This window comes from Megalops cyprinoides, chromosome 4, assembly GCF_013368585.1.
Source record: "Megalops cyprinoides isolate fMegCyp1 chromosome 4, fMegCyp1.pri, whole genome shotgun sequence".
NCBI classification, from domain to species: domain Eukaryota; kingdom Metazoa; phylum Chordata; class Actinopteri; order Elopiformes; family Megalopidae; genus Megalops; species Megalops cyprinoides.
The window spans coordinates 13,294,172-13,319,274 of NC_050586.1; the positions used below are offsets into that span (position 1 = coordinate 13,294,172).

A 25,103-nucleotide genomic window follows, 5' to 3' on the forward strand; every position below is an offset into this window, starting at 1 on the left:
CCTCTAACTCGGGCTATCTGCAAGGACTAAAAGTACCATTCCAAACTCAGAATAATTTGTTGCTCTCATGCAGAGCTCCATTTTGAGGAGCAATCCAAATTATTCTGCCTGAGGTGGTGCTGATAGCTGCAGTGCAGTTGAGCTGCTCGCTGGCATCACCCCGGCTACCGTGCTCAAGCATTTGTGGATCGGACAATGGTGCAGCGAGAGTGCTGCATATTCCCATAACAACGAGATTGTGGGACACAACGTACACATGACGTTCAGAGACATAACCCAGCCGGTCCTCCTGTCACTTCAAAACCCGTATGGATGTTCCCCAGCAAGAAGGCGCGGACGCGTTTGTCCTCTGTCTCACTGCAGCATGCCTAAAATCCTCCAGCATGGCAGCAGTTGCACACAGACTCTCTCACTGGAGGGATTTGTTCCACTTGCCTGGGTGGAAAAGCCCCATTCAGTGTGTGTCTGCTGCAGTACAGGCCAAGTTGTCATCCATTTGGGCATACTCTCGTGCGCCTGAGCTACTTTAAAAGGCACCTAGAGCTGTTCTCTTAATTTCTCATTTAACATGGATTTCTAATTAGAGCTTGAAATGAATTAGGCTTTCTGGGAAAAAGTTAGTGCGTAAATATTTAAACGCTGACCCCAGGGAAAGTGTTTAGTTGGACGTACCAAATTCACACCAAGCCACTGGCCCATAAGGCTAATATATAAATGTTGAAAATGTCTAGGAAACTAATACTTTTGCTGTGTTTGAGTTTCACAAAGAACTACATAGCAGTAGATATCTTTTAAAGACCACCTTCCCCAAGAGGAGGTTCTTCACAACTCCTGAGTAAAGCACTGTTTGAATGTGTTTGTCTGCAAAGGCAATGGGAGAAAAGGCTGGGCAACGGAAGGGTGGAAGTGACAGAGTGAGTGTAACTGCCGTGACAGTTGACTCACACTCTCAAGTCCTCATCTATCTGGAGTGATATGAGCTTTGGAATACACATACACACACACACACACACACACACACACACACACACACATAAAGCAGGGGCTTAGGGGCTTAAAAGTAACTGATAGCTTTCCTACTGAGCCACACATAGTGGATTCAACAAAAACTGTTATGTGTACTAACCTGACAGCTCAACAAAGGTGATAAATTGAATAAAAACAATCACTCAAGCACTGTTTGCTGTCATCAGTTTTGTTCATGGAGAAAACAAAATGGGTGGCAGAATTTACGCATGGGAAACATGAAAACCGCTGAAACTGGGCCTGAAGAAACTACGCCATAGGAAAATATTCCAAGGACCATTAGTCATAATCAATATAGTTTCACAGTTGGGTGTATTATCTGATCCACTGCAATTATGCAAACACAGTGCCATAGAAGGCCTCCTGCTCTACCCCAAATTAAGTTGTGTATCTTTAGTTTCTCTACACTGCAAAGCCAAAACCATTCATTACAAGTCACCCACCTTTGCATAATCTGTTTACATTCACCAGAGGTGCCTATATGCTCATATATCAAAGCTTACATTTACATGTAGTGGGAAGAGGTTTTCCCCCTTAAGCATCATCATGCAGAAGGATGTAAATCCCTTTTCTCTATTTTGAAAAGGCATTATTATCCCACAGTTTACAACACGGCATGTCTTTGGCTTGAGAATACAGAGGAGAGAGAGTGAGCCTCACTGTGACCTCCTAGGACCTAGTGTTCAGCATTGCTCAGTCATCTGATAAAAATCACTTTAAAAATCACTTACAATGGCAGGCATTGCGGCCATTGCTGGGGATGATGAGATATTTACAGACATTTTTTTTTTCAAAAGATGAACAGAAAACAAAGACAAAATAGTCTAGAAAGCTATGAAAGCAGATGAAATGGAACTTCTAACCTTTTCAGCCAAGTAAACAGCAATAGCTTTATGGTGAAATAGCCTTCTCATAGCCTCACCAGACCTCTGCACTAAGCTTTCAAATGAAACCAGCAAAAATGTTGACAATGAAGAAAAGCCAACTCCGATGCTTCTACAATTTTGATGGTTTCATTTGAAACGGTTTTGAATCAGCATGAAAAGCTGCAGACACAGAAGGGTAAAAATATCATTATGTTAAGACTGTCCATTATGTTGAAGAATGTTATGCTGTCCATTATTATGAATTAATCTTCACCACTGTTTTATCATGTAGGACAAAAGAGCCTAAAGTCAAATTCAACTAAGAGCAAAATCATTAATAATGGAATACTGCTTTGAGACTGTTTACATATTCCATTTGTAAATAAATTATGCATTTATATTTATATAAATATAAACTAATTATGGCTGTTAAAGTGTATTATCTTTAATGTCATTCAACAACAGTCCTTTCTTGAGCAAAAGTGGAACAGACTTTATACATAGTTATTTTCCGTTTATTACTGTAGATAACTCAAGGACACAAAGCTGCCTTTCATCTTGGAAATCTTAATACACATCTAACAAATGGACAAGCACATTTTGAATGCTGATTTGTCATGTGTTTTGTTCCGTCTTAAAGTTATTCAAATCTTTGTCAGTGTTCAAGTTCAGGGAAGGGTTTTGGGAACATTACCGTCAATCATATTTTCTGGTTTTCAATTCACCGTGTAATAAACACACGGGTGGACAGTGACACATCCTTGTGTGGGATATGAATCGTTAATTATGATTTTAAATAAGCCCAGAAGAATGTGCTCTAGTGAAGGTAGGCATTTTAAGAAACCAGCAGGCTCAGGGGGGAAGTTGGCTGCTCAGGAGGGAAGCAGTTCAACGGGCATGCGATGGTCTTAATCATCGTTTGTAAAGTCACAGGAACATAATGGCCAGCTCTGTATTCTCCACAATGCAGCCCTACATTTATGAACTAAGTCGTATTGATCACACAGGCTGTTGAACATAAGTACTGTAATGACTGCCATCCAAGTCTTGTGCATTTAAGTGCTCTTCCTCATTTGTGGCAATGATGAAAAAAAGCCAAACAGCTTTTGGCTGTACTGCTTCATCAAATGCTGAAGTGTGCTGTTGTGGTTTACATGATGGAAAACTAGGAATAGCTAAAAAAGATGATACAAAAAAACATCTATTGGATCAAAAACAAATGGATCAAGGTGCTTTGGATCCATGCAGTTATCCGTATCTACAATGCCTTTCCCTCTGGGGTTTCCTTCCCCCTGCTTACCTCCCATCTGCAGAGCAAAATCTCAATATTTTCTCAGTGCTAAATCTCACCCAGCTCTTGAGAAAAAGCACAGCACGTCTTCCAGGAAAAAGCCCATCTCTACAAGTTCCCCAACATATGCTGTAAGGACATGCCCTCAGATGAGAGTACTATTGCAGGAGACAGCATGGGAGTGTTTTTTTTTCAGGCGACTGCTGCAGTGAAGGATGGTCTTTTGCAATGTAATTACAAAGGCAACTCAAGGTTGTGTGGAGGATTCTGGGTCTAAGGGAAGAGAATGCCACCTTATGCTTTGTCTTCGGTACAAGTTGTTACAGCTTATATTCAAATCAAACATAATCGCAGGCTGTGCAAAGGATAGTGGCTACAAACCATAACAATGAACTGCCATGGGGGGCCATTAGATCATCCTGAAGAACCGTTGCTGTGCTGAGATTCTGGCCACCTCCCTTCATTAGTCTGGCCTTATCTAGCAGGCAGAATGTACCAGGTCTCCTAGACAGATCTGCTCTCTGCACACCCCTCACCCCTCCTCTGCAAGGGTACCTCAAGAGAGTGTCCCGGGCTCTCTGCTATTCTCATTGTATGCATGCATTGGTATTAGCACCCTAGACCTCCTTATTGCCACCAGTGTTGACAATAAATAATATATTTCCATCTTTCCCTTTCCCGACAAGCAAGTCACAATCTTCAAAATTTTGTTTAAACCCTCCACTCATTCTCTGCCAGTCACAAACCTCGACATGACCCTAGACAACTCCCTCACATGCTCACAGAAAGGTACTCCCCGCAAACATCTGAATAATCGGTCCCTTCCTGGAATACTCCATAGACCTGCTGGTTCAGGCCTGGTGCGTACCCACCTTTGTAACTGCATCCCTGTCATACCTGGTCTTGTGGGCAGTGCAATCAGACCCCTTCTCACCACTGTATACTTGTGAGGCATGTACTGATGTCATCACTGGAGACAATAAATGTAAAAACTGGACTGTACTTGTAGAAATCACGTTGCAGTTTGTTGTACTTTGTTATGGCTTTAACTCACAGTAGCCCTTGAATGTTTTGCACTTTGGTTTCACCTATTTGTCTCTTAACTCACTTGATCTGACCACGTTTCATGTTATGTCTTTGCTTGGGATGCCTTCAGTGATGATGTAACTGCAGAGTGTAAAATTACTCTGTTAGTAGGGGCCACATTCTCTGTATAATAATAGTAATAATTATTATAGGAAGAATCCCTTCAGTATTTATTATGGTGGCATGAACTAAGCCGAATAATCATACTGGGAAATTAAGAAATAATTCAGCAGTGTACTTGTGAATATGCAAAAAGTCTATTTCAGTTTAATGCTGCAGTTATTATAGAGCAAGGGCTTTCAAAGCTATTGTACTGAAACTGGAATTTGGAAGTGAGCCAGCTAATTCCAAAAGGACCTGGCAACAGTGCTTAAAGTAGCTAACAAGCCATTTGTGGAATTATATATAGGAGTCAGAATGTAGTCAGAGATAAGGATTCTAATGCCAATTGGGTATTGGCATAAGGACGATTAATATACACAGCATACATTGAAAACATGACCAATGCACTGTGGTGATTTGTGAATACAAAACATAATCACATTTGAAATGTTACATTACATTACAGGACCTCTGATAGCAGAGATATACACTCACATTGCTGAAATTGTGTATGTGGCATTCCTGCCTAGGAGCAGAAGGGGCTGTAGAAAAAAAAATGTTTACAGTAAAAATCGTAAACACAAACAATTATGATATACATCAAAAGACAAACTTCATCGGGCAGTCTGTATGTTCAAGTCTCTCCTCATAGCCTGCCTTATTCTACTCTTTGCACTTTCTCTTGGAAGCAGATGGAAATGAGATTCTTTCTTTTCAGTTATTGATGGAACTCAACTGAAACAACAGGGTCTCCGTGGAGATGGCCGAACCAAAGGCTGCACACCGCCACTCCACTAACCCTCCTTATGCAGAAATCGATAGTGCAGCTCATCAGACATCCTCGGCACCCGCTGGATTTATCTTCCTGACATTTCCCATTCACCACAGATAGATCACCTGCTCACGTACCCGAGCAGCAAAAAATTGCAACAGTGTGTTGGAATTAAAACAAGATCCATTAACAGCAGTTAGCTGTAGGGGTAAAACGGATGGTGAAAGGTTCTCTTTTGATTTTGAGACTGCATTAATCTGTACAGATAACATTTTGGATCAAAACACTGCTTCTTTCATTTCCTAGCTCCATACTGCATGTATAAAGACTGAAATAAGTTTGAACTGAAAATGGAACGTTTGAAGATGTGCACGATGCTTCACACAGAGACAGATGTTGAGCGTTCTATATTCGGGGTGCTCTGACCTCCCACTGCATTTGAGGAAACCGTCTTGCCTGATATGGGCTGAGTGTCAGAGAGATTGATGGCTCTGTCTCCACTCCCCAGTCGGGGCTTTGGCGTTTCCTGCTCTGAACCATCAGACACAGATGGTGTCGTTAATGACCGAATCTGTCAGCACCAGGGGAGGGTAGAGAGAGGCAGCCACTGAAGTGCCTTAGTTAAACACTTTTTAAGAATCCTGAGGAAATGGGTTCTGATTCTGAAGTACCAAATCATGATGAGAGCATCACACTATTTACCAGGGCAACTGAACGCTAGTCATAAAGGGACTTACTGTCTGAAAAATTTCATTTCAGACAGAAAACATATTTGACTGTTGCTTGAACCAATGTATCTTCCACCCTAGTTTTAAGAGTGTAATATAAAGATGGCTGTAAAACCTATTGGACTTTGGCCCTCTGGGATCAGAGCTGAGAAACCCTGCTATATACTCAAAACATTAATTATGACCTCTCTGCTAAAAATAAAGTTAATCACCTTTGGCAAACAACCACAGCGTCTAAGGGAAGGTATAACGGAAGTCCCAATATCAATAAAATGGTTCATATCCAATTTAATTGTTCGATTAAACACACCAATGCCAGTGCAGATTTAAATATCTTTGTAGCTTTCAGGGAACATCACTATAATCTGCTTAGCTGTTTGACTCATTTCAGATGCCCTCCTCTCTGGTATGTTTCCTGGAAGGCACGTGCCAGAGAAATGATCATTCTAGCAGCGGCGCACAAGCCCGCAGAGCAGAGAGGAACAGCAAAAGGGCCACTGATTATAATGGCTGATGACGGCAGCAGAGGGGCACCGCTTGTCACTTTGGGCAGCGGGCAGCAGGCAGAACTGCCTTCCTGGTGCCTGGCAATGAATTATGCTGCCTGAGTGCTTTCCCGCGGTTGAGTGCAACATCCGGACAACATGTGCTCGGCTGGAGGACCTCCTTATGATGAGCACCCCGGGTCCCTGAAATGGAACCAAGTTTTGCTTCTCTCTCAGCCTTCTTAGTTGAAGGATCCATAGTCCACACAGAAATAAACACCCAAAACCTGCTATAGGGAAGAGCTACAATGCAGAACATCTAACACCTGGACTTGTGACATCTCTCTGGGTATTCAGGTTAGAGGGGGAGTAATGGATGATGGACTAGATCACTCTGTGGCAGAAGAATATGTACGTGCACGTGTACGCAGGCACACAGTCACACACACACGCACACGCACACACACACGCACACACAAAATGCCGACAGAGCTCCATCACCCAAAGCCATCACTCTCTCACTCAGAAAGCTTCCAGTCAGTTACCTTTTTTGCTTTTTTATTTGCTTTTCCCGTTTTCTCTCTCTCTCCCTTTATTTATTCAGCTGCTGCTACAACAGTGCAGATTTTCTATGGCGCTCTTGGCTCTTCTTTTTTGGGTCAATTATCACCTGGGGCAGGCTGACGGTGGATGCTGATGTGCGCTGAAAGGGTGACGCAGCGTGCCTCCTGCACGGGCTCGACCCTGATACAACAACCCTGTCATGTGAAATGACATTAGAAGTGCGGGAGAATTGGAAATTACCATAACGCTGCATCCCTCAAACACAAACCCTGGGAGGAAACAAGGCCTCTCTGACCCAAGGGTTAAAGAGATCTTCTGCACTAATTCCAGTTTAAGAGGGACATATAGATGTTTTGCATTTGCACAGATCATTAATTTCATTTCTTTCTTTCTCTCTCTCTCTCTCTTTCTCTCAATGTTTAGGGCAAAGTTATTAAACTGAATTGAGGCCATAACGTTCCATTTGGCACATTCATTACTAAGCTGTGCCTACTTTCTTTCCAAACAAAAAATGTATCTTTTTCTACACAGTACTACTGTAAATATTGCCAGAAATGTATATTTGCTAAATTTAAAATTTAAATGAATACTTCCAAAAATATCTATTCCAAACTTTGCCAATTGCTGAGATTATTATAATGTACAATTCAAAATAACCAAATGTTATAATTCAGCAACAGCTGCCTCAATAAGGCCTGTGAACACAGCAAAATAAAGATGCATGTATCAGACTGATCCATGACATAAATCTCATGACTTTAAAAAAAAAAAAAATTTACAGGAGTGTATCTCACAGGATGGACTGATTTATTTAAAATATAACATGACCACATCCATTTTCACCAATAAGTTACATTATTATTGTTTCTGATACAATTCAATGAATTTAATAATAAAACATTGTAGGGATAATATGAGTGCTTTCTAATGCCCGTGTAGTGGTTGTCATGCAGATTACAGATGGATGTAACTGAGTGCAGAATAGATTACTTGCAGATCCAGCTTGGTTTTATCCCATGATCTTGAAGGTGACAGTCAGATTGAGACTGCATTACAGATTCACCAGCTGTCAGGAATATGTTGGCAGAATATTTGTCTTACACCTTAAGACATTACTATGTACTACATACTTATAATGCCTGTTCTGTGTAGCTTTCATCAGTTGTACAGCTAACACAAAATGCTCAGGCAAAATGATATTAATTTTTATTTATGCTGGCAGCCTGCAAATGTCCCGCATAGGGATACCAACCAAAGTTTAAATTTTCAGTTGCTGCATACATAAATAATCAGAGTTTGTCTCAGGTGTGCAGCTAAGGTATAAATTGTTTTAAAAAGTTAGTGCGTTTTTCACTTCCAGAATTCCCTCATTACTGGCATTCATTTCTCTCTGAACTGCCAATTTGTTTACGGATTTTTGGGGTAGCAGCTGCCGCAGTTCACAATGACGGCCAGCTTTTCTTTGCCCCAAGGTATGCAGAGCTGTAATTAAATCTAAATAAGCCACCCACAGATAGGATGGAACTCAGTTCACCAGTCGACACAAGCTGCGCCCCCCCCAAAACAGGCTGATTTGGCATCCAAAAGTCTGCCTGCACCTGCTCCCCCCTTTGCTGCCTGGAAGATCCCTGTGCTCCACGCACACTGCAGGAAGGCAGTCCAAACAGCCCCCGATTGTTCCCTCAGCTCACCGCACTGCCAGCCTGTACGCCTCCCTCAGACAATCCACTGCGGTGCTGTATGTCCAACTGCGGAGGCTGGAGTGGAGGACAGCACCTGAGGCTCTTGTCCCCTCCGCCTAGAGGACAGTTTGCCTGCATTATCTGCCCACTGACACGGCCACTGAATTGGCAAGTTTGCAGATTCCTCTTTAAGCACTGCGAGGAGGCTCAGAGGCAGACACAATTCAAGAGAAACAGTAGACATATGGGAAATATCAGCCACTGCTGACCTTCAAAATACAACGCAAAGTGCCAGAGATAACCAAGCCAGTTCCATATATTGCAGGAACATCAGCTGAACATACGGTGTAAATGGATGTAATCTTCAGCCTCTATCAGTCAGGTTTAATTAAAGCCAAGTTCCTGAAGTGATATTTTTCAGTCACAGATGCAGTTGTTTGGTCCAGTCCATCCCCTAAGCCCCCCACATCAACGACACAAAACAGAGTAGCCTACCTTTGGCGTTAATGGCGGGCGGCTCCCCCAGCAGCAGCTTTAGCCTCTTGGCATGAATCTTGCCCTGGTAGTGGGACTGTGCCACCACTGCTGAGGTGAAGGACATGTTGCACAGTGTGCAACACTTGTTCTTATCAACATCACCCTCCTCGCTGCCCTGAAGGAAGAAACCAACAGACAGGGTCAGTGTTAATGTCTATTATAAAGTACATTTAAAACTGCAAGCTCAAGAAATGGAAGGAGACTTGTGCCCTTAGGGAAGTCTGCATCTTTTTTGCTTGAGAGATGAGTGAAACATTAGGTGGAACTCGACAAATGGACAACAAAGCAATCAATCTTGGAAGACAGAGGACCGGAAAAAGCACCTTTTTTTCCTCCAGAAAGGAAACCGAACAAAAGAAGCTACAGTATGTTTAACGTGTCAGTGTGATTTCTTCTGTCAGCTAAAGAGAGACAAAGGACACGTGACGGTGACTGCACATTGCATATGTGGCATGAAAGGATTCCTCCTTAGACCTGGCGGTCAAAGGCATATGGTACTCATGGGCTGCCCTACGGCAAGCGCATTGACAAGCCCATTTAACACAGCTCCAGAGAGTACGTGCAACTGTGACTCCCCACCGGATTTTTCATTTGGTTCCTTGTGGGAAGCAAATGGGTGCAATTCTGCATTTAAAGAGTGGTGAGCGGTGTGGAATGATTGCTGATTGTGCAGGGCCATCACTGAGATTCCATCTGTGCAGACTGCTGCAGAAAACATTACCCTCAGATAGCACAGGGAGAGGAGAGGAACCTGCCATGGTAGATTGATGCAACCATTTCTGCAGAGAGCAGAGGGGAAATGGTCTCACTGAGAATAACCAAATCAGCCCACAAAGGTTTCCCTTGACAGCACAATATTCTTGGATCACCAAGCATTGTGCACAAAGCTATGAGGCAGACACATGAAAAATAAATAAATAAAAAAACATCATGAATGTTTTAATGCTATCTGAAGCCAAATGTCCATGATAGATTTTCCTTTTCTTTAGAGTCTGAAATTGAGTGTCTAAAAGCCTGTTGTTTAGGTCCAAATTCTTCCTCTCATTCTGTTTAAAGACTTTCAAGCTGGAATGTCTGCAAGCGTATTATTTTGCTTATCTTTTCATCTTTTTTCTTGCTTTATTTCTTACTGTCTTACTCTCACTTTCTTGCTTCCTTTTTTCACCATAAAATAATGCGCTTATAAACATTTGTCTTGTTCTGTCACATTTTGCAGAAAAAGGTTTACACTGTGACAACCTGACAACTTGATATGTTGAATTTAAATATTCACATGGCTTGATGACAATATTCCGTGAATATAGTTAAATGCGTGACAGCCATTCCAGTCTAAAAGAAACAACATTCTTCAACACATGCTTTTTATCACCACTTTCCTGTTTCCCTCAAGTGCGGTGCAACAGAGGACTTTGTAGAGAAGACAGTGTGACTTCAACCCTCTGTGACCACTGCCGTTGAGCTTTAGGGCTCTGCATATAGCGTAACATTAAGAATCAAAGCTTTTGCACGTGGTAGAAAAAAACAACATAACCCTACATTCTACTGTGCTAATATGGTGGTTTTCTTTGCAATATATACACACAACACAACATACACAGATCTCAAGACACACTGCACCTCACTGCTTAGAAACTGGGCAGGTCCATCTGCGTTCCTTCTGGAGGTGCCTGAAGGTATGCTGCACGGGGAGAGATCTGCATCTCCCAGCCTTGGACTGAGCACCGAGGGCAGGGCTGGACACACTCCGGATTACGCACAGTGAGTCACTCAGTGACACACAACTTCTTTCCCCCTGACCTTGTCATGTCCTTCAGAGCCACAGCGAGAGCTCTTTCATTGTAACTGGCCTCTACGCTGGGGGGTTCAAACAGAATGCCTGATTTTCCCCTTGCTTTTGTGCGGTGGCAGTTCTTTGAGGGCCTAAAACCTCTGACCAATAATGAAATAAGAAAAATCAGAGGCACGGTATCAGAGAAGGATGTGACCCATACCTGAGACCCAATATAAGAGACAATTACCATTGCAGGGATTCACCTCTACCTGGAGACTGGAAATGAATAATTACATGAAATCTGCACTGAAATGAGTGCATACAATGACTCACCCAGGTTGTCCCCGGCGGTGTATTGTAGCCATTATAGGAAATGTTCTGTCACGTGCACGTAAATCATTAAACACGTACATGATCACAGGCAACAGGAGAATGTATGCATGTTATAGCTTTACAAGAGAAAGGAACTAGTCAGTCACACTTCAACATTTCATCCATCTCTTTTTGAAGTGTCTTAAACTGAGCTTGAACCTTTGAACCACATAACACTAAGCAGATTTATATACTGGCTTTCTGTGCTCAGTATGATATGTTGTGGGGGCAAATTCTTTTTTGGCATGCGATTTAAAGCCAACGTAACACCTTCCAAAAATGCATTACTAATAGTCAAGGAAAGCAAGACGGCAACTGCAGTGCAGTGCCACAGATTTTCTTTCACCGAATGACATTTGTAATTTTTCTGCCCAGAAAACTCATGACTCATCCATAGCACAACAGATCTAATCTCCACCATATTTCAATGGATGTGTATGGATAGGCGTATCAAATCTTGAAACTGTGCTCAAAATAATTATGTTGCTGTAAAGGGCAAAATATACTGCTGCAGTGCATTTTACAAATGTGTCACAGAGGGATGCATTGCATCTCATTCGTCCGAAACATAATAAAATAATCATTTTGATTTGCAAGCAGGAAATCCATTTTGCTGTCGGTTCAGTCCTGCATATTTTCGCCTTTGCCCGGGAATGTAATTCCTTGCTTGCTTGTATATGTGTGCTGTAAAAGAAGATGCACAATGTGTTGCTGCATTGGACTTGCTCGCAGCTCACAGCTCCAGCACCAGATCTGAAACATCAAAGCCTGTTTATGTTCCATATTTTCACAGGCAAGTTAGCTTCTCAAGACAAGTCTGTGTTCTTGGAGAATGGGTGGGCCCATTTCTGCTAAAATTGATACGGTGCTGGTTTTCTGGGCTAGGGAATGCACTTGGCTTCTGTTGATCTCCCCCCAAGGCAGGCACAGGAAGTAGGACAGCGGAGCACACGAGTGGCTGAAAAAAGTTCAGCTTAATATAGAACAGGACACCGGAGTCTACTGCTGTTAAAGGCCATGTCTGGGACAACTCAACAGCACGGACACAATATTCGGGATTGCTTTTGCCCATCACCTAGTCTGACCCTCACAAATGTGGGCAGAAACACTGTGTGTGGCAAAGTGGAGTTTCACTGAACCTCCCTTCAGAAAAAACAATCTACATGGTATCTGAAAAACTACGTCATGTTATAAAAACCCAATGAGCCAAGCTGTAATGATATAATTGTTTTCGTAAAGACACAATGATTTGCAGCCACCATTTCAATCTCTTTAACAAGAAAAACAAATCTGAGCTCTTTGTCCTTAATGATAAACGACTCCCAGTATCAGCTTAGCTGGTTAGTTAATTAGATGAGCAAGCAATTGGCCATATGAATTGTCATTACTTGCAATGTGCTGGTATTTCATGTTAAATGAATATATCCAGAAGCCCAAAAGAAATCAATTGGAAATTATTGTACTCTACCAAGGAAAATAGCTGAGCAATTGAGATTTGACAATGCAAAAACTGATTACCGAAATTACGGTCTTACTCAGCGAAAACATACTACAATGACTACTAATTTCAGTGGTTGGGATGGCACTGTGTGTGGCATTGATGTGTGTTGACAATCAGAGCAGAAATGTGTCTGCCTCAGATACTCTTCACAACTTGTTTACATGCAGTTGCATTTATCTGTTTGTTAGTGATAAGTAAATGCAAAGGCACTGCTCTGTTCATAACTTATGTTTTGGGTTTTTTAAAATAAATAATATTTGAGAGCACTGTGTTTAAATTCTTCATTAAGCTGTTTAAAGAGGTGCCAATGAGCCTGAGGAGATATTCCTCCTTGAATCAAGCAGGCCATATGCTTATGACTCTATGACTGTAGTTGTGCCAGTGGTCCAGAGAGAGAGAGGGAGGGAACTCTGGCTTCACTCATGAGTGCAGTGGTGTTTAACTACAGTTTCAGGTGGTAGCATTAAGGATGACTCCTGAAAAGTGCATGAATGATGCATAAGAATAAATATGTAAAGAGAAAAAAGAAAACTAATGTAAAAACAGTACAGAATATAAAAGACTATTGTAAATTTCTCATAGTGGCCACTACCATACAGCAGGCCATGTAGTTACTGTGAAGGCACTGCATTCCAAATGAACTTTTCTTCACTGCAGTACTCAAACCTACCCCTGATCAAACTCCCTCCCACTGCCCCCGCCACCATCTCGTTTTGCTGCATAGCACAACTGGACCGACTATGAAATGAGAAGAAACAGAGAAATATCACAGAGTAGGAGACAGATACAGATATCCCTCTATGCGTGGATAACCGAAAACATAAACGTTAAGTTCTGCTCACTCACTGCAATGCAGATGCGCCATGCAGAAGAGGAGCCGTTTGTATGGGTATATCTCACCGAGGGAAGAGACAGCACAATATGATCTTTTTCGCACCTTCAGATGCTGTGAAATGGGTCTGTGAAGCCGACTCATTCTTCCTCACCCACCCATCCCGGCAGATTTCCTGCAACAGCTCATTATTCTGAGGAGATTGACAAAGAATCACCTATTATTCTCGGGGGCTGTATTAATACCACGCAAGAGGATGAGAGGATATTTTTTAAAAAATGAAGAGTAGCAACACATCATCTTAGCTCAGCCACCCAAAGTCAACCTCATACTTTAAAACAGCGCTGTTCATTTCAGATCTATTTAGAACTGAAGAGAGGGTAGCACTGAAAGAGCACCCTAAAGCATGCTGGAAAAAGTGCTGTTATGGATGACCATAACAGAGAGGCTCTCTCTTCTGCACTAGAGTGCATGACAAATACTTTATTGAAAATTCATAAGCACACAGAAAAAAAAGCTATTTTCCCTCTACTTTTCAAAATAACTTGCGCTCACCCACGATCAGCTCACTCCTGTAACTTGCACAGTACCTACCTATCGCTTTCCAAATACTGGAACATTTGCAGGACTCCTCATGCTCTGCATAATTTTTTCTTCCTATTTAAATGACCAATAAGTCCTGGCATCGGTCCTGAGCCAGCATGTGCATGACCCACATGCAGATCCATAATGTCCATTCGTGCGCAATGAATGGGGGGCTTCTCAGCCAATGTACACCCACATGCACTCAGCCGCTACTGGGGTAACCCTCAGCCAATCGTGAGCTGGCCACTGGACATTCCTTGCCAAAGTCATAGACTGCAGGTCCATCACCAAATCAGCTCTAGTGTATGGTGCTTTCCTGTTAATCATGTGAAATATCCTTCTAAAAACCAACTTCTGAATTATCTAAATTATCCCACCCAGGCTCCAAGGCGCAATCATTATTTTTTGGATGTAGTTTAATTTTGATTTATTTTCTTTCTGTCTGAGTAGCATAGCCTTTCTCATAAAGGCTGTACTATATCACTGTTGTTGCCAAAGAAACAAGCCTTTGGTTTAGTCAGTATAGAACACCTGCACTGCATATGATTTTTTTATAAATGAAGGGATAGATTTATCATTTTAGAAACAAGAAGCAATACAGGTTGTTTATTTATTTATTAAAAATCAGTTTAAACCCCATAGCCGGAGACTCCGTCTGGCTATGAGGGTATGGTAGAGGATGCAGGGTTACTTTCTTTGTCATCAGCACCTGCTCCATCCTTGGCATGGTCTTTTCCTGTCTGTTAAAATAATTTATTTCCCACAATGTTTCTTTATGACAGTGACCTTAGGGATTAAATCAGAGGCCCCACAAGGACAAATAAAAATCATGGAAGGGCTGGCCTCCTTTCCTTTGTGCCAGCAGCCAGCCACTCCCCCCCGCTGAATCATGTACAGGGGCTCCCTTCACAGCACGATGTGCCTGCTGCAGATAAACAGATGTGTGCAGTCTGTTGCATATTGCTGCAGGAGGAGTCGAGGCCCAGAAGCATAAGATTGCAGTCACTTTCATGTTCAATCAAGCTAGTTCTCTCCACCTGTGCCATTTCAAATCAATGTGTGTGTTTACGAACCTTCCCTCCCATGGGATTCAACAGACTGAATCAACAGTGCCCGCAAAGGCAAAGTGGGTAGTAACAAGCAAATTTGTTCACACACACACACACACACACACACACACACACACACACACACACACACACACACACACACACACACACACAGACTTGACATGAAACAAACACAGCCTGACAGGGCGCACTGCAAGGAACTCATCAACATCAGGCTACACGGCGCACAAGAAGACAACAGTGTCTTCAGAGAATGAATTATGCACACCAATTTCCAGCTGAAACCACTTGTTTTGAGGTTACAGATTGCAATAGATCTTCTTTGCCATGTGGTATTCACAGCGGAAATAGGCACCCGTAATCAGGTGAGGTCCCCCTAGTCCCTAAAAGCAACGAAGACGGGTGAGGCTGGGGCAGTCTGCCCTGAGGCTGGTGGAAGAGCTGACAGAGCCAGCCAGGGCCTTGTTTGTGTAATCAACCATCTGATAACCGTCTCGTTAGTGGCACAGCCCCTTCCCATGGGAGCACGGAGTGGGGCCAGCTCTGTTATTTAGGTGTCAGTGCAGGAGACAGCAAAAACACCCTGAAACCTAATGCACTACTGCACTTGGTTAGAGCACAGCAGAGACCAGGCTCTGGTACTCGCCCACAAAGCTGAAGGGTGATAGCGATATTTCTGACTGTAACTGTGAATCCACAGGATGCTTTTCATTTTATATTTAGATATATCAGTGCCTATATTTGGTACCTGTATATGTATCATACATACTGGTGATGCGTCAGTAGAGTCCCTCTATTTTTATCCTTTAGAGGTAGATACAAAAGATGTGTGGGGCGCTCAAGAGCATCTTATCCTGCATTTTGATTATCAATATAACATTAAGGAAAAGAAAAACAGGCCACAGGCTAGAAATAGAAAGGAATCAATGTCACAAAGTTGTCTGATCCACTGCTGGTAGCCTAGAAATGCTATGAATACTACCAGCATGACATAATAAAAATAACTGCAATGCAGACAGCACCACAGCATATTGAGATTACAAATAATCATTTTTTTCCATGGACGATAAATGCCTAAAGAATATGCATTTCACGCGCTGAAATTAATTCTGCCCCTCTCATTTCAAAAGAACAGAATGAAAGGCTAATCTCATCTTCATCAGTTTGGACGCCCCCTTCTGAGACAGCCCCAGAATAAATTATCTTTCTTATCTCTGGAAGCAATAAAATGCACATGTGTCATCACACATCTTGACATCACTTCTTGTTCACATTAGCATGAACCCGTACCCTAAAGCGAACCCAAATCTGTCAGCATTTTCCACTAATAAAGAAGATGACAGTTTAACTTCCACCCCTTGTCTTGAGCTTTGTTGTTTGAGGAAGGGTTGAGATCTTGTTTCGGTATGTGCTAAAACATTTCTCCTATGCCCATCATGCACAGAGGATAACATGGAGCTGGCACAAGGATGAATCTGTCCTTCAGTCCAATAGTAAGGCAAAATCTTCATCAGGCTGTTTCAGGTGGCGTTAATAAAATTTTGGTCTGTGAAATGCTGTCAAAGCATTCACAAGTGGGCAGAATGTTGTGTGAAAACAATATTTCATTTTCAATTGTTGCAAGCATGTAGGCTACATCTGTTGGGGTGGCACAGAACTCATAGCAACTGATAATGGCACTGCAAAATGTTTTTCAGTCTTATTTTATGCCAAGTTATCTCTTTGAAGCTGCGGAGGAGAACACTTGAGGAGAAATACAATAAGGAAACAGTTCATTGCCATTCACAGCCAGTAACAGTAACAGTAATGAACACCACTCCATGACTGAAGATTTCCTGATGGAGTATTTGCTTAAAGTACTAGGTATGTGTATACATGTGTACGTCTATGGAATGAAGATCAGTTGGGCTGAAGGTCAGGTCTGGAATTGCTGGAAATGGGCTTTGCCTTTAAGAGTGACATTAAACTATGCTCATAATGGGAAAATGTTTTTTTTTTTTTTAAACTTGACAGCCACTCTGCTGCCCAGTTCTGCGCAGTTTTCCTAAAAATGACAAAGCCTGTATAGAACATTATCCCTGGGAAGCCCCTTGGTTGTAGTTAGGGGCTGGGACCCAGGGTCTGCTTAGCTGAAGCAAGGCGAGCAGGGTGAATTAATAACATACACAGGTGGAGAGATGAGCAGCCCCCTGCTGTGATGCCCATCCACCCCCCCATCCCAAACGACCCCCCCCCCCCCCTTTGGCCTGCTCCCCATATGGAATGAGTGCTCTCATCCTGCATGTATGTGGTGGTCATCAGGTTGACATAATTACAGAGAGCGGATCCAGAGGTGGGAGTGAGGGGACATGGCTGGAGAGCGGGGAGATATGAAGTAGCCAGAGGAACTGTTACCTCGTGGGGTTGGCTGTCAAATATTATTATTCTGTGTCAATATTATCATTAGCTGAGGCCGATGGGGTGACAGCGGGGGCGCACAGGCAAAAGGGGCCCTGCTGTAGTCTTAGGTCAAAGCCTCCCAACTGCTGCCTGCATCCTCATTGGGTCTCCTTCTCTGCACTCACCATGGCAACTCAGAGCACAAGTATTGTTCCTGCATGTTATTCTGATCGTATTAAGAGCTGGTCTTATAGGTAAAATAAATAAGTTCCCATTCTGCTAAGTGTCTGCTAAGGCATGACAATATTCAGTTCATTAAGCACCTCAAAAAGCCTTAACATACAGTAATGCACTCATTGCACTTTCGAATGGTTTGGTTTAATGTGTGTTGAGAGATTTGGAGTCAGTACAGAAGTTAATTTGCCAGAAAAATGAAATTTCTAAATTAAGAACTTTTTTTTTTTAATTAATCAGAGCATCTGTGGATCAGAGATCAGGCAATACCATTCTTACTCGAATGAAAGTGTTACAATCACTGCAATTAAACTAAGTACTTCAATAGAACATGGTCGTGCCTTTATGCTCATAAGGAGGTGCTCTGAACATGAGATAAAAAAATTTCTGCAACAAACCCACAATGTATACAGCTTGCCTTAGAGGAGAGGGTTCTGTAAAAGGTGTAGGCAATTTCAGGGCCTGCATTCCTTTTGTTCAGCTTAAACTACAGTACCAGTGTGCTCCAGCACATGCCCCCCCCAGGCTCTGCCTCGTCAGGCAGATTGTTAATTACATTAATCGTGTTACAGAGAAACTTCAGGATGTTGGTGCTATTTTCTGCCTCCCGTGGAAGATTTGCAGCGCTATGGGTGTCTGAAGCACCCGCGTGCAGTGGCAATCCATTGGCGACGGGGCTGCGCGGGCGTGTTGATAAAAGGCTGTGGAATTCATTGTGATGCTTCATCGTTTGCGCTGTCACGGGAACAGGTTACCACGCCGACCGTGGCCGGATTAGCCTCACACACTTGTCAGCCAGCATCAGCTCAGCCAGGGTCAGGCGTGCGCGGGGGCTCGGCACTACACTTTGTGTCGACCCCACGGGCGCTCCTTCGTATTTTTAGATCCCACCACCTTGCAGGCTTGCACTGGCTGTGGTCCAGTCTTGTCAGATCTTTGAGTCACAGCAGATCCAACGACAGCGAATCACAGCAGGGAAGGAGAAAAGGTCCTTTGGAGAGGGTACCTCTGAATGTGTGCTCGGAATACAAACACTCTCCACATGGGCAACAGAGTATTGATACATTAATGCAACCCCCAAACACGCAATACTCCAACATAATTTAATACACAAAGAATGAGTTTCTCATGAGATTTACACGCCTCGTATTTGTATGACCTGACAGCATGACTATGCACTAACAAGACAGTTGCATTTACAGAGTTGCACTTACAGAATAAAAGCTTTAAAAAAAATTGCACTTCATGGAAAACAGAATGCGTCCACAAACACAGCAACTTCCTTGACTTATTCAGAGGAGTAATTGTGTAATAACCGGAAGGCCCAGGCTGACAAATGCTAGTGTGTCCTCTCCTGGATACTGCACTCTCACAGCTACTGAAATAAGAGCCCTCTCCTCACTGGAAAGCCGAGGCGTAGGGTTGATTTAAACACTGCTAATTAAATAGGAGTGGGGCTCAGAGGGGATATTTAATCAGCGCAAAAGTCTTCCCCAGTTGCTAATTGTATCCACTCTAATGGCTCACACATCAAGTTACAGCATTAGAAGATGGGGGAGTTTTTAACTGTCCTTGGGGGGGCCATGTACCTATTAGTAACTAATGCCATTGGCTGATTTGTACAGAACAGATGGACTGGGTAATGTTCCTCTGTGCTGCTGCTCAACATCTACTGAGGTACAGTGGCTTGTAACATAGGTAACTGGCCTAACACTGGCACAGTGATTCATAGCCCGTAGCCAAGCAAGTGGTAGAGTGCATGAGGTAAGTGGATGAGATTTGTGTACCCCCTGCATGGGAAATGTAGCTAAAACCAGATAATTGGACTCCAGCTGTGCGGAAAAGTCAATTCAAAAATGAACTTTGGGCAGTTTTGAATTTGTTGTGAAATGATTGATCAATTTTTTTTTTTTTGCAGTGATGCTCTGCATAGCTTATACTATTTGATTGATAAAAGTGGCTACAGCAGTGCTTAAAATTAATATTCTGTGTGTAAATCTTTATTAGTGAATATGACAGATGCATAAATCAATCTTTTGTGCTCCAAAAACAGGACATTGCAGAGACATTAGATGGAACAAAATGTCTTCTTCCCTCTGTTGGAGCCATTGTGTGCCTTGTTACTTTTAATTTTAAACTTATATACCTTGGCCTGTCATTTAATACCCACCATTGAATATACGCTGTCTGCAGAAATTACTTATTGCATGCATTCTGTTCAAGAAGTGTGTGCATTACTAGAGATACATGTCAGCTTATGCACGAGCTCCCAGGTTTCTGGACGTTTGGGTGCCCAAAACTTTATTGCCAAACGAGTAACATGATTAAGCATCTAGTTATTGGTGCTTTTGGCTACCTTGGAGCAATGCATTTTTTTTTTTACCATTCTGTCTCCTTCACACTTAATTAACTATGTATTTCTATTCCCATAAAGTATTTTACAACATTGTAAGTTTACAGTTGATTAATTACAGTATATATCAATATATCTTTGGTCGACATGGAAGTGTTGTGTTTGCCTGTATCTTTGGAGTTGTCAGGAATAAACCTGTTTGTGTGTCATGTCTCATGGTCCCAAAATTTCATTCTGCATGTATGTAAAGCTGACTTGACAAGTGGACATGCATCAATTATCCAGCAATAAGGTTAATTAAAAGCTAAGTGGCTACTTTGGAATGTACACAAAGCCCCTATAATCTCTAAGAGAATTTGAGATTCAAATGTATTCCAGTTTCATAAGTTCTGAATGTGGTGTCACAAACTAGTCCTTTCCAGACACAGCTATGAGAAATTAAGATGGGCAGTGCTGCAATGGACATGTCAGTTACTCAATATTGCATGGGTGTCCAATGACGGCCTCGGGCATGTTATATTTGGCAGGGAAAAGCAATAAACACTGCAAATACCAGCCCCATGAACACAGAGCTGGCACTTCAGATAATGAAAAAAATCTACCCTTTGGGAAGATATACTCCCAAACTAAAGCATCAGACGAAATCAAATCGCCTACAGAGACATAATTAGCATCCGGAAAGCTTTAGTTGACGTATTTGTACTTTTCCTCTACATCACCCCTTAATATAGCAAAAGTTTAATGAACACAGGCCCAAATGCCTCCGTCCCAATGACAAAGCACATTAAATTCCCCTTGCATGAGATTGGGGGTGAGAGTGCAGCCGGTGCAGTTGTTTTGCAGACTTAATGGTCTGGTGCACTGTTTGGATGCACTGCTGCCTTTCCAATCCCAGCAAGGGCACTGAGCGCATACGTGCAGCAGCTGCTACAGCGACCCGTCTCAGTGCTCTCCCTGACAGTGTCAGAAGTGCGTCAGGCCGGACGCACAGGATGCGTTTGATTCCTCCCGACTCCGGCTCGTCACAACAGCAACCGAGTGCCGCGCTTTGATCTTTAAACTGTCCTAAAAGGTAGCGTACTGGAAAAATAATTGCTTCCGCCTCCCCCTGGATTACCCCCACCCCCTTTGAAAAAGTGCTGATTTACAGCAGGCTTGACGAGTGCATGAAGAGAAATAAACACAGTCTTTATGCTAATCCCCCAAACTGAAGGTTGTACATTCGTAACAACAAAAAAAGCAATAATAAAACATCCACAAATCTTCTATGCAGCCAAACTTTAGGGAGCAATTTCATGCATGCTAAAATATAAAAATTACATTTGGTTTGGTGCGTCATTCAGGGTCAAGGACATATGCACATATGGAGTTGTAATATTTAAATGAGTAATGCAAATCCTAAGAAAATAGGACATATGCTTGCTTGGATTGGCCTTGAACTTAGAAGGTAAAAAAAAGGTCTTCCACAAAACATTACCAGGGACAGCATGACCAGAGACATGAGGCAGAAGAACTGGAAAATGTGAACATTAGCGATTTCATTTCAAAATGCAGTCTGATGTGTGATGTTGCTGTCAAACAGATACAAGCTTTTTTCCATTGCACAAGTTGCCATCAAAAAGCATCAATTACTTAGTGATGCCGATTAGCTGCTATACACAAAGGATGGATACATGATTTGCTCTTCAAACAAGTAGTAAAAAATCGCATTAAAGACCGCATGGTGCTGGGTGATACTGCGTTTTGTTTTTTTTTCCATTTGGCCTATGACCCAAGTTATCGACAGGCAAGGGCTCTGCCGTGTCTCTACGTGATAAACTGCAATCACTCTCTGTGTTACCTCAGACGAAGCGCAGGGAAGACGGGCAAGGAGGGGGAATTCTCTCCTCCCATGGTCGTCTTCTCAAGGTCTTATCAAGCCGGGGTGACATCTCCCAGATTGATAGATGGTGGGCCGAGATTAATTACAGCTGTGCTCCTCGCATGAGTCGGTGGCCTACTGTACACAGCCTGACACGACCACGCTGTCTCACTCACTCACATTATTACGGCCCCTCACAAAACCATCAGGCAGACAGATGGGACTTCTCTCCCGATAACCCAGACATGAAGAAAAAAACAAAAGATAAGGAAATAAATCAAGCATGTAATAACCCACTAAAAACAGATGCAATATGTTTCTCTGAAGTGGACGCTGAAATGTCAATTTTCTGCTGTCGAGAGACGCATGAGCACAGTAATGCTCAGGGGCATGGTTTGACTTAGAAACGAAGATTTTCTATCTGCAAAGAAGAGCAGACCCACATGAGACACAGTTCAAGGGACCTATACCTTACATGCAGCTTCTACCACAATCAAACATTTAGAGAGGATGGATAAAGCTTATGTATATAACCATCATGGTACCAGAGGGGATTAAGCCTGTGACCTTTGAAATTACACAGCATGACTTCTCGACATGAGAAACCATTAGCTCGAAAGACCTGGGCCCTTCATAAGGAGAACCGATTCTTATCTTGACTCAATGGGGTGATGTCACTCCGCTAAACATAGCAACCGAACGTCTGGAGCAAACCTCCCCTCAAATCACAGGAAATGCAGATGGCATCCATTGGGGCCCCAGGAGTGCAGCTGATTCTGACGCAGGCCAAAGCTGGAGAGCTTGATGAATCATACTGTCAGTCGTGCAGCTTGCATGCCTCCAGAAAGCGCGGGCTCCAACTCTTGTTCCTCCATTGAGCAAACACACATGGGCTCTCAAGACTGCTGTACTGCACACTCTCCTTCAGTTCCTCTCAGACAACGGCTTTAGCACACACACTGCATTCTGACCACTTACTGACTGGGAGCTGACAGCTGATCATAATTGCAGCTGTCAATGCAAAAAAAAAAAAAAAAAAGAGAGCACGTTGGTGCTATAGTTTACATGAACAAGATGTACTCAAATTGTGCACTCCTCACTTGATGGAAATCCATTCCGACATTGTGCATCTTTGAGCCTCACTGTCACTTCACACTTCATAGCTCAGCGGTCCGTGAAAAAAAAAAAAAAAAAGGCAGTATCGAACATTCTGATATCAGAGTGGGCCACACCGTAGGTATGGCAATCAATCACAGAAAAGTCCATAAAAAAAATGAGAAGCCATTTGAGGATCCTGATTTGCACTGAGAAATGCCTGCTGCAAACATATGTGCTGTGTCAAATTCAGAAAGAGAAAGAAAGAGTAAATGCACTTACATTATCTGTTCGAAGTTTCTTAGCAGGACACCCTCCATCCACTGGATGCAACATGTAATACAGCCGCACTTTGTTTGCATGCTTCCGACTCTAGAAGGAGAGGAAGACAGGATGTTTTTTTTATTTTATTTTAATTCTGACATGCTTAACACTGTTGTTTGTGTTCATGCTGTATAAGTGCAAACTTGTTTAAATTGTATTCAGGCTTTATTCCATTTGACTGAGATTGATAGAGAGGTCACAGCAAAAAGGACACATCTACATGGCGGTAAAGTATTTTTATGTGTAAAACATGACAATCAAAAAAATTAACTTGTAAGTAACTATGTGGTAACTCCTTCAGTAAAAAGAAGGTATTAATCTTTAAATCCCTTGTTCCTACACAAATACGCAACTAAGATGAATTCCATGGTACCTACAATACAATTCTACAGCAGCTACACCACAGGTGTCCGTACAACTTATGATGTTAAAGCGCTACCCATCATTTATTTCAAATAAATTCGTCCTGCTACATGTTTTGAATAAATGAATAAATTATTGTCATGAAATCACACAATAGTGTAGCATAGGCACGTTATTCCTAACATTTTCACGCACTGTGCCTGCATTTCGAAAATATCTGGTGCATAGAACTGAAATCAATGTATTTTCAATATGTATGTGCTGTATATATCATTGTGATTCACTGGGGAGCCGCACTGCAGTTGGAAAATAGAGCTGTGTTCTGCTTGGCTCTGCCACCTCCAGTACAATACAAATCAGCTCTAAGACTGAATCATTTCTTCCTGATCTCACGAGCAGTACCTCCACCGAGATTCATCCAAATCTGCTCATAACTTTTCTGTTCCTGAACAAACAGACAAAGACAGACAGACAGACAGACAGTACGATGGATGGACAGACAGGGGAGCCACATTAACCTCTGCTCCACCTACCGGGTAGTATATGTGATAACTCAGCGCCCCCAACAGAGCAAATTTTCACATCAGTGAAATAGGTGTAATGCAGCACACTGCAGTCTATTCCAGCACGTCTGACTAAAGTAGATAAATAATGACAGTCTCTGTCATTCAAAGAGTGAGAGCCACACATCACTGACCCATTGATTGTCTAGCTCTGACAGCACAGAAGTGACTAGGGAGAAAATGGATGCTGTTTTTTCTTCCATCTGAAAATGATGGCATTTGAAATGGGGGTCTGTACACCACAAGTACGGTGTCTGGGAAGGCAGGACTGGGGAGGGATTAAGTCCCAAGCTATGGAGCATCTTTCAGTTCCACTGTGAAAGATGAAGAGTTTATTGTTTCACTGACCAGCGAACATGGAAATGCATTTTCCACAAAGCAGAATGCAGGGCATTGCCATGGGGACACAGTACACAGGTCCTGTAACCTTTTCGTCGGAGACTGCACCAGGGAAATTCATCTGTCGTCTTTTCTGTAAGTATTTGGGACACACACAAAGCCCGTTTTGATTCCCTAACACACACAAAAAAAAACTATTAGGTCCAATTCTGTGTTAGTGACAGACAGGCTGTTGAAGCTGAAACAGACAACAAAGGGAAAATGAAACAATCATTCAAAGGGTCCTTCCAATTTTCAGTTTGTGAGAAGAAGCTATTTCCTT

The 25,103-nt window shown here is 42.5% G+C and overlaps 1 protein-coding gene across 1 annotated transcript in view; it reads right to left on the reverse strand.

Moving 5' to 3' along the window:
* The window catches only part of zmat4a (zinc finger, matrin-type 4a), an 84,517-nt gene that overhangs the window by 27,307 nt on the left and 32,107 nt on the right, over window positions 1-25,103 (reverse strand). The window contains exons 3-4 of the mRNA XM_036527430.1: window positions 23,475-23,564; window positions 9,098-9,254 (exon numbers count right to left, since the gene is read on the reverse strand). Coding sequence (XP_036383323.1) covers window positions 9,098-9,254; window positions 23,475-23,564 — 247 coding nt within the window. The remainder of the gene's footprint in view (window positions 1-9,097; window positions 9,255-23,474; window positions 23,565-25,103) is intronic.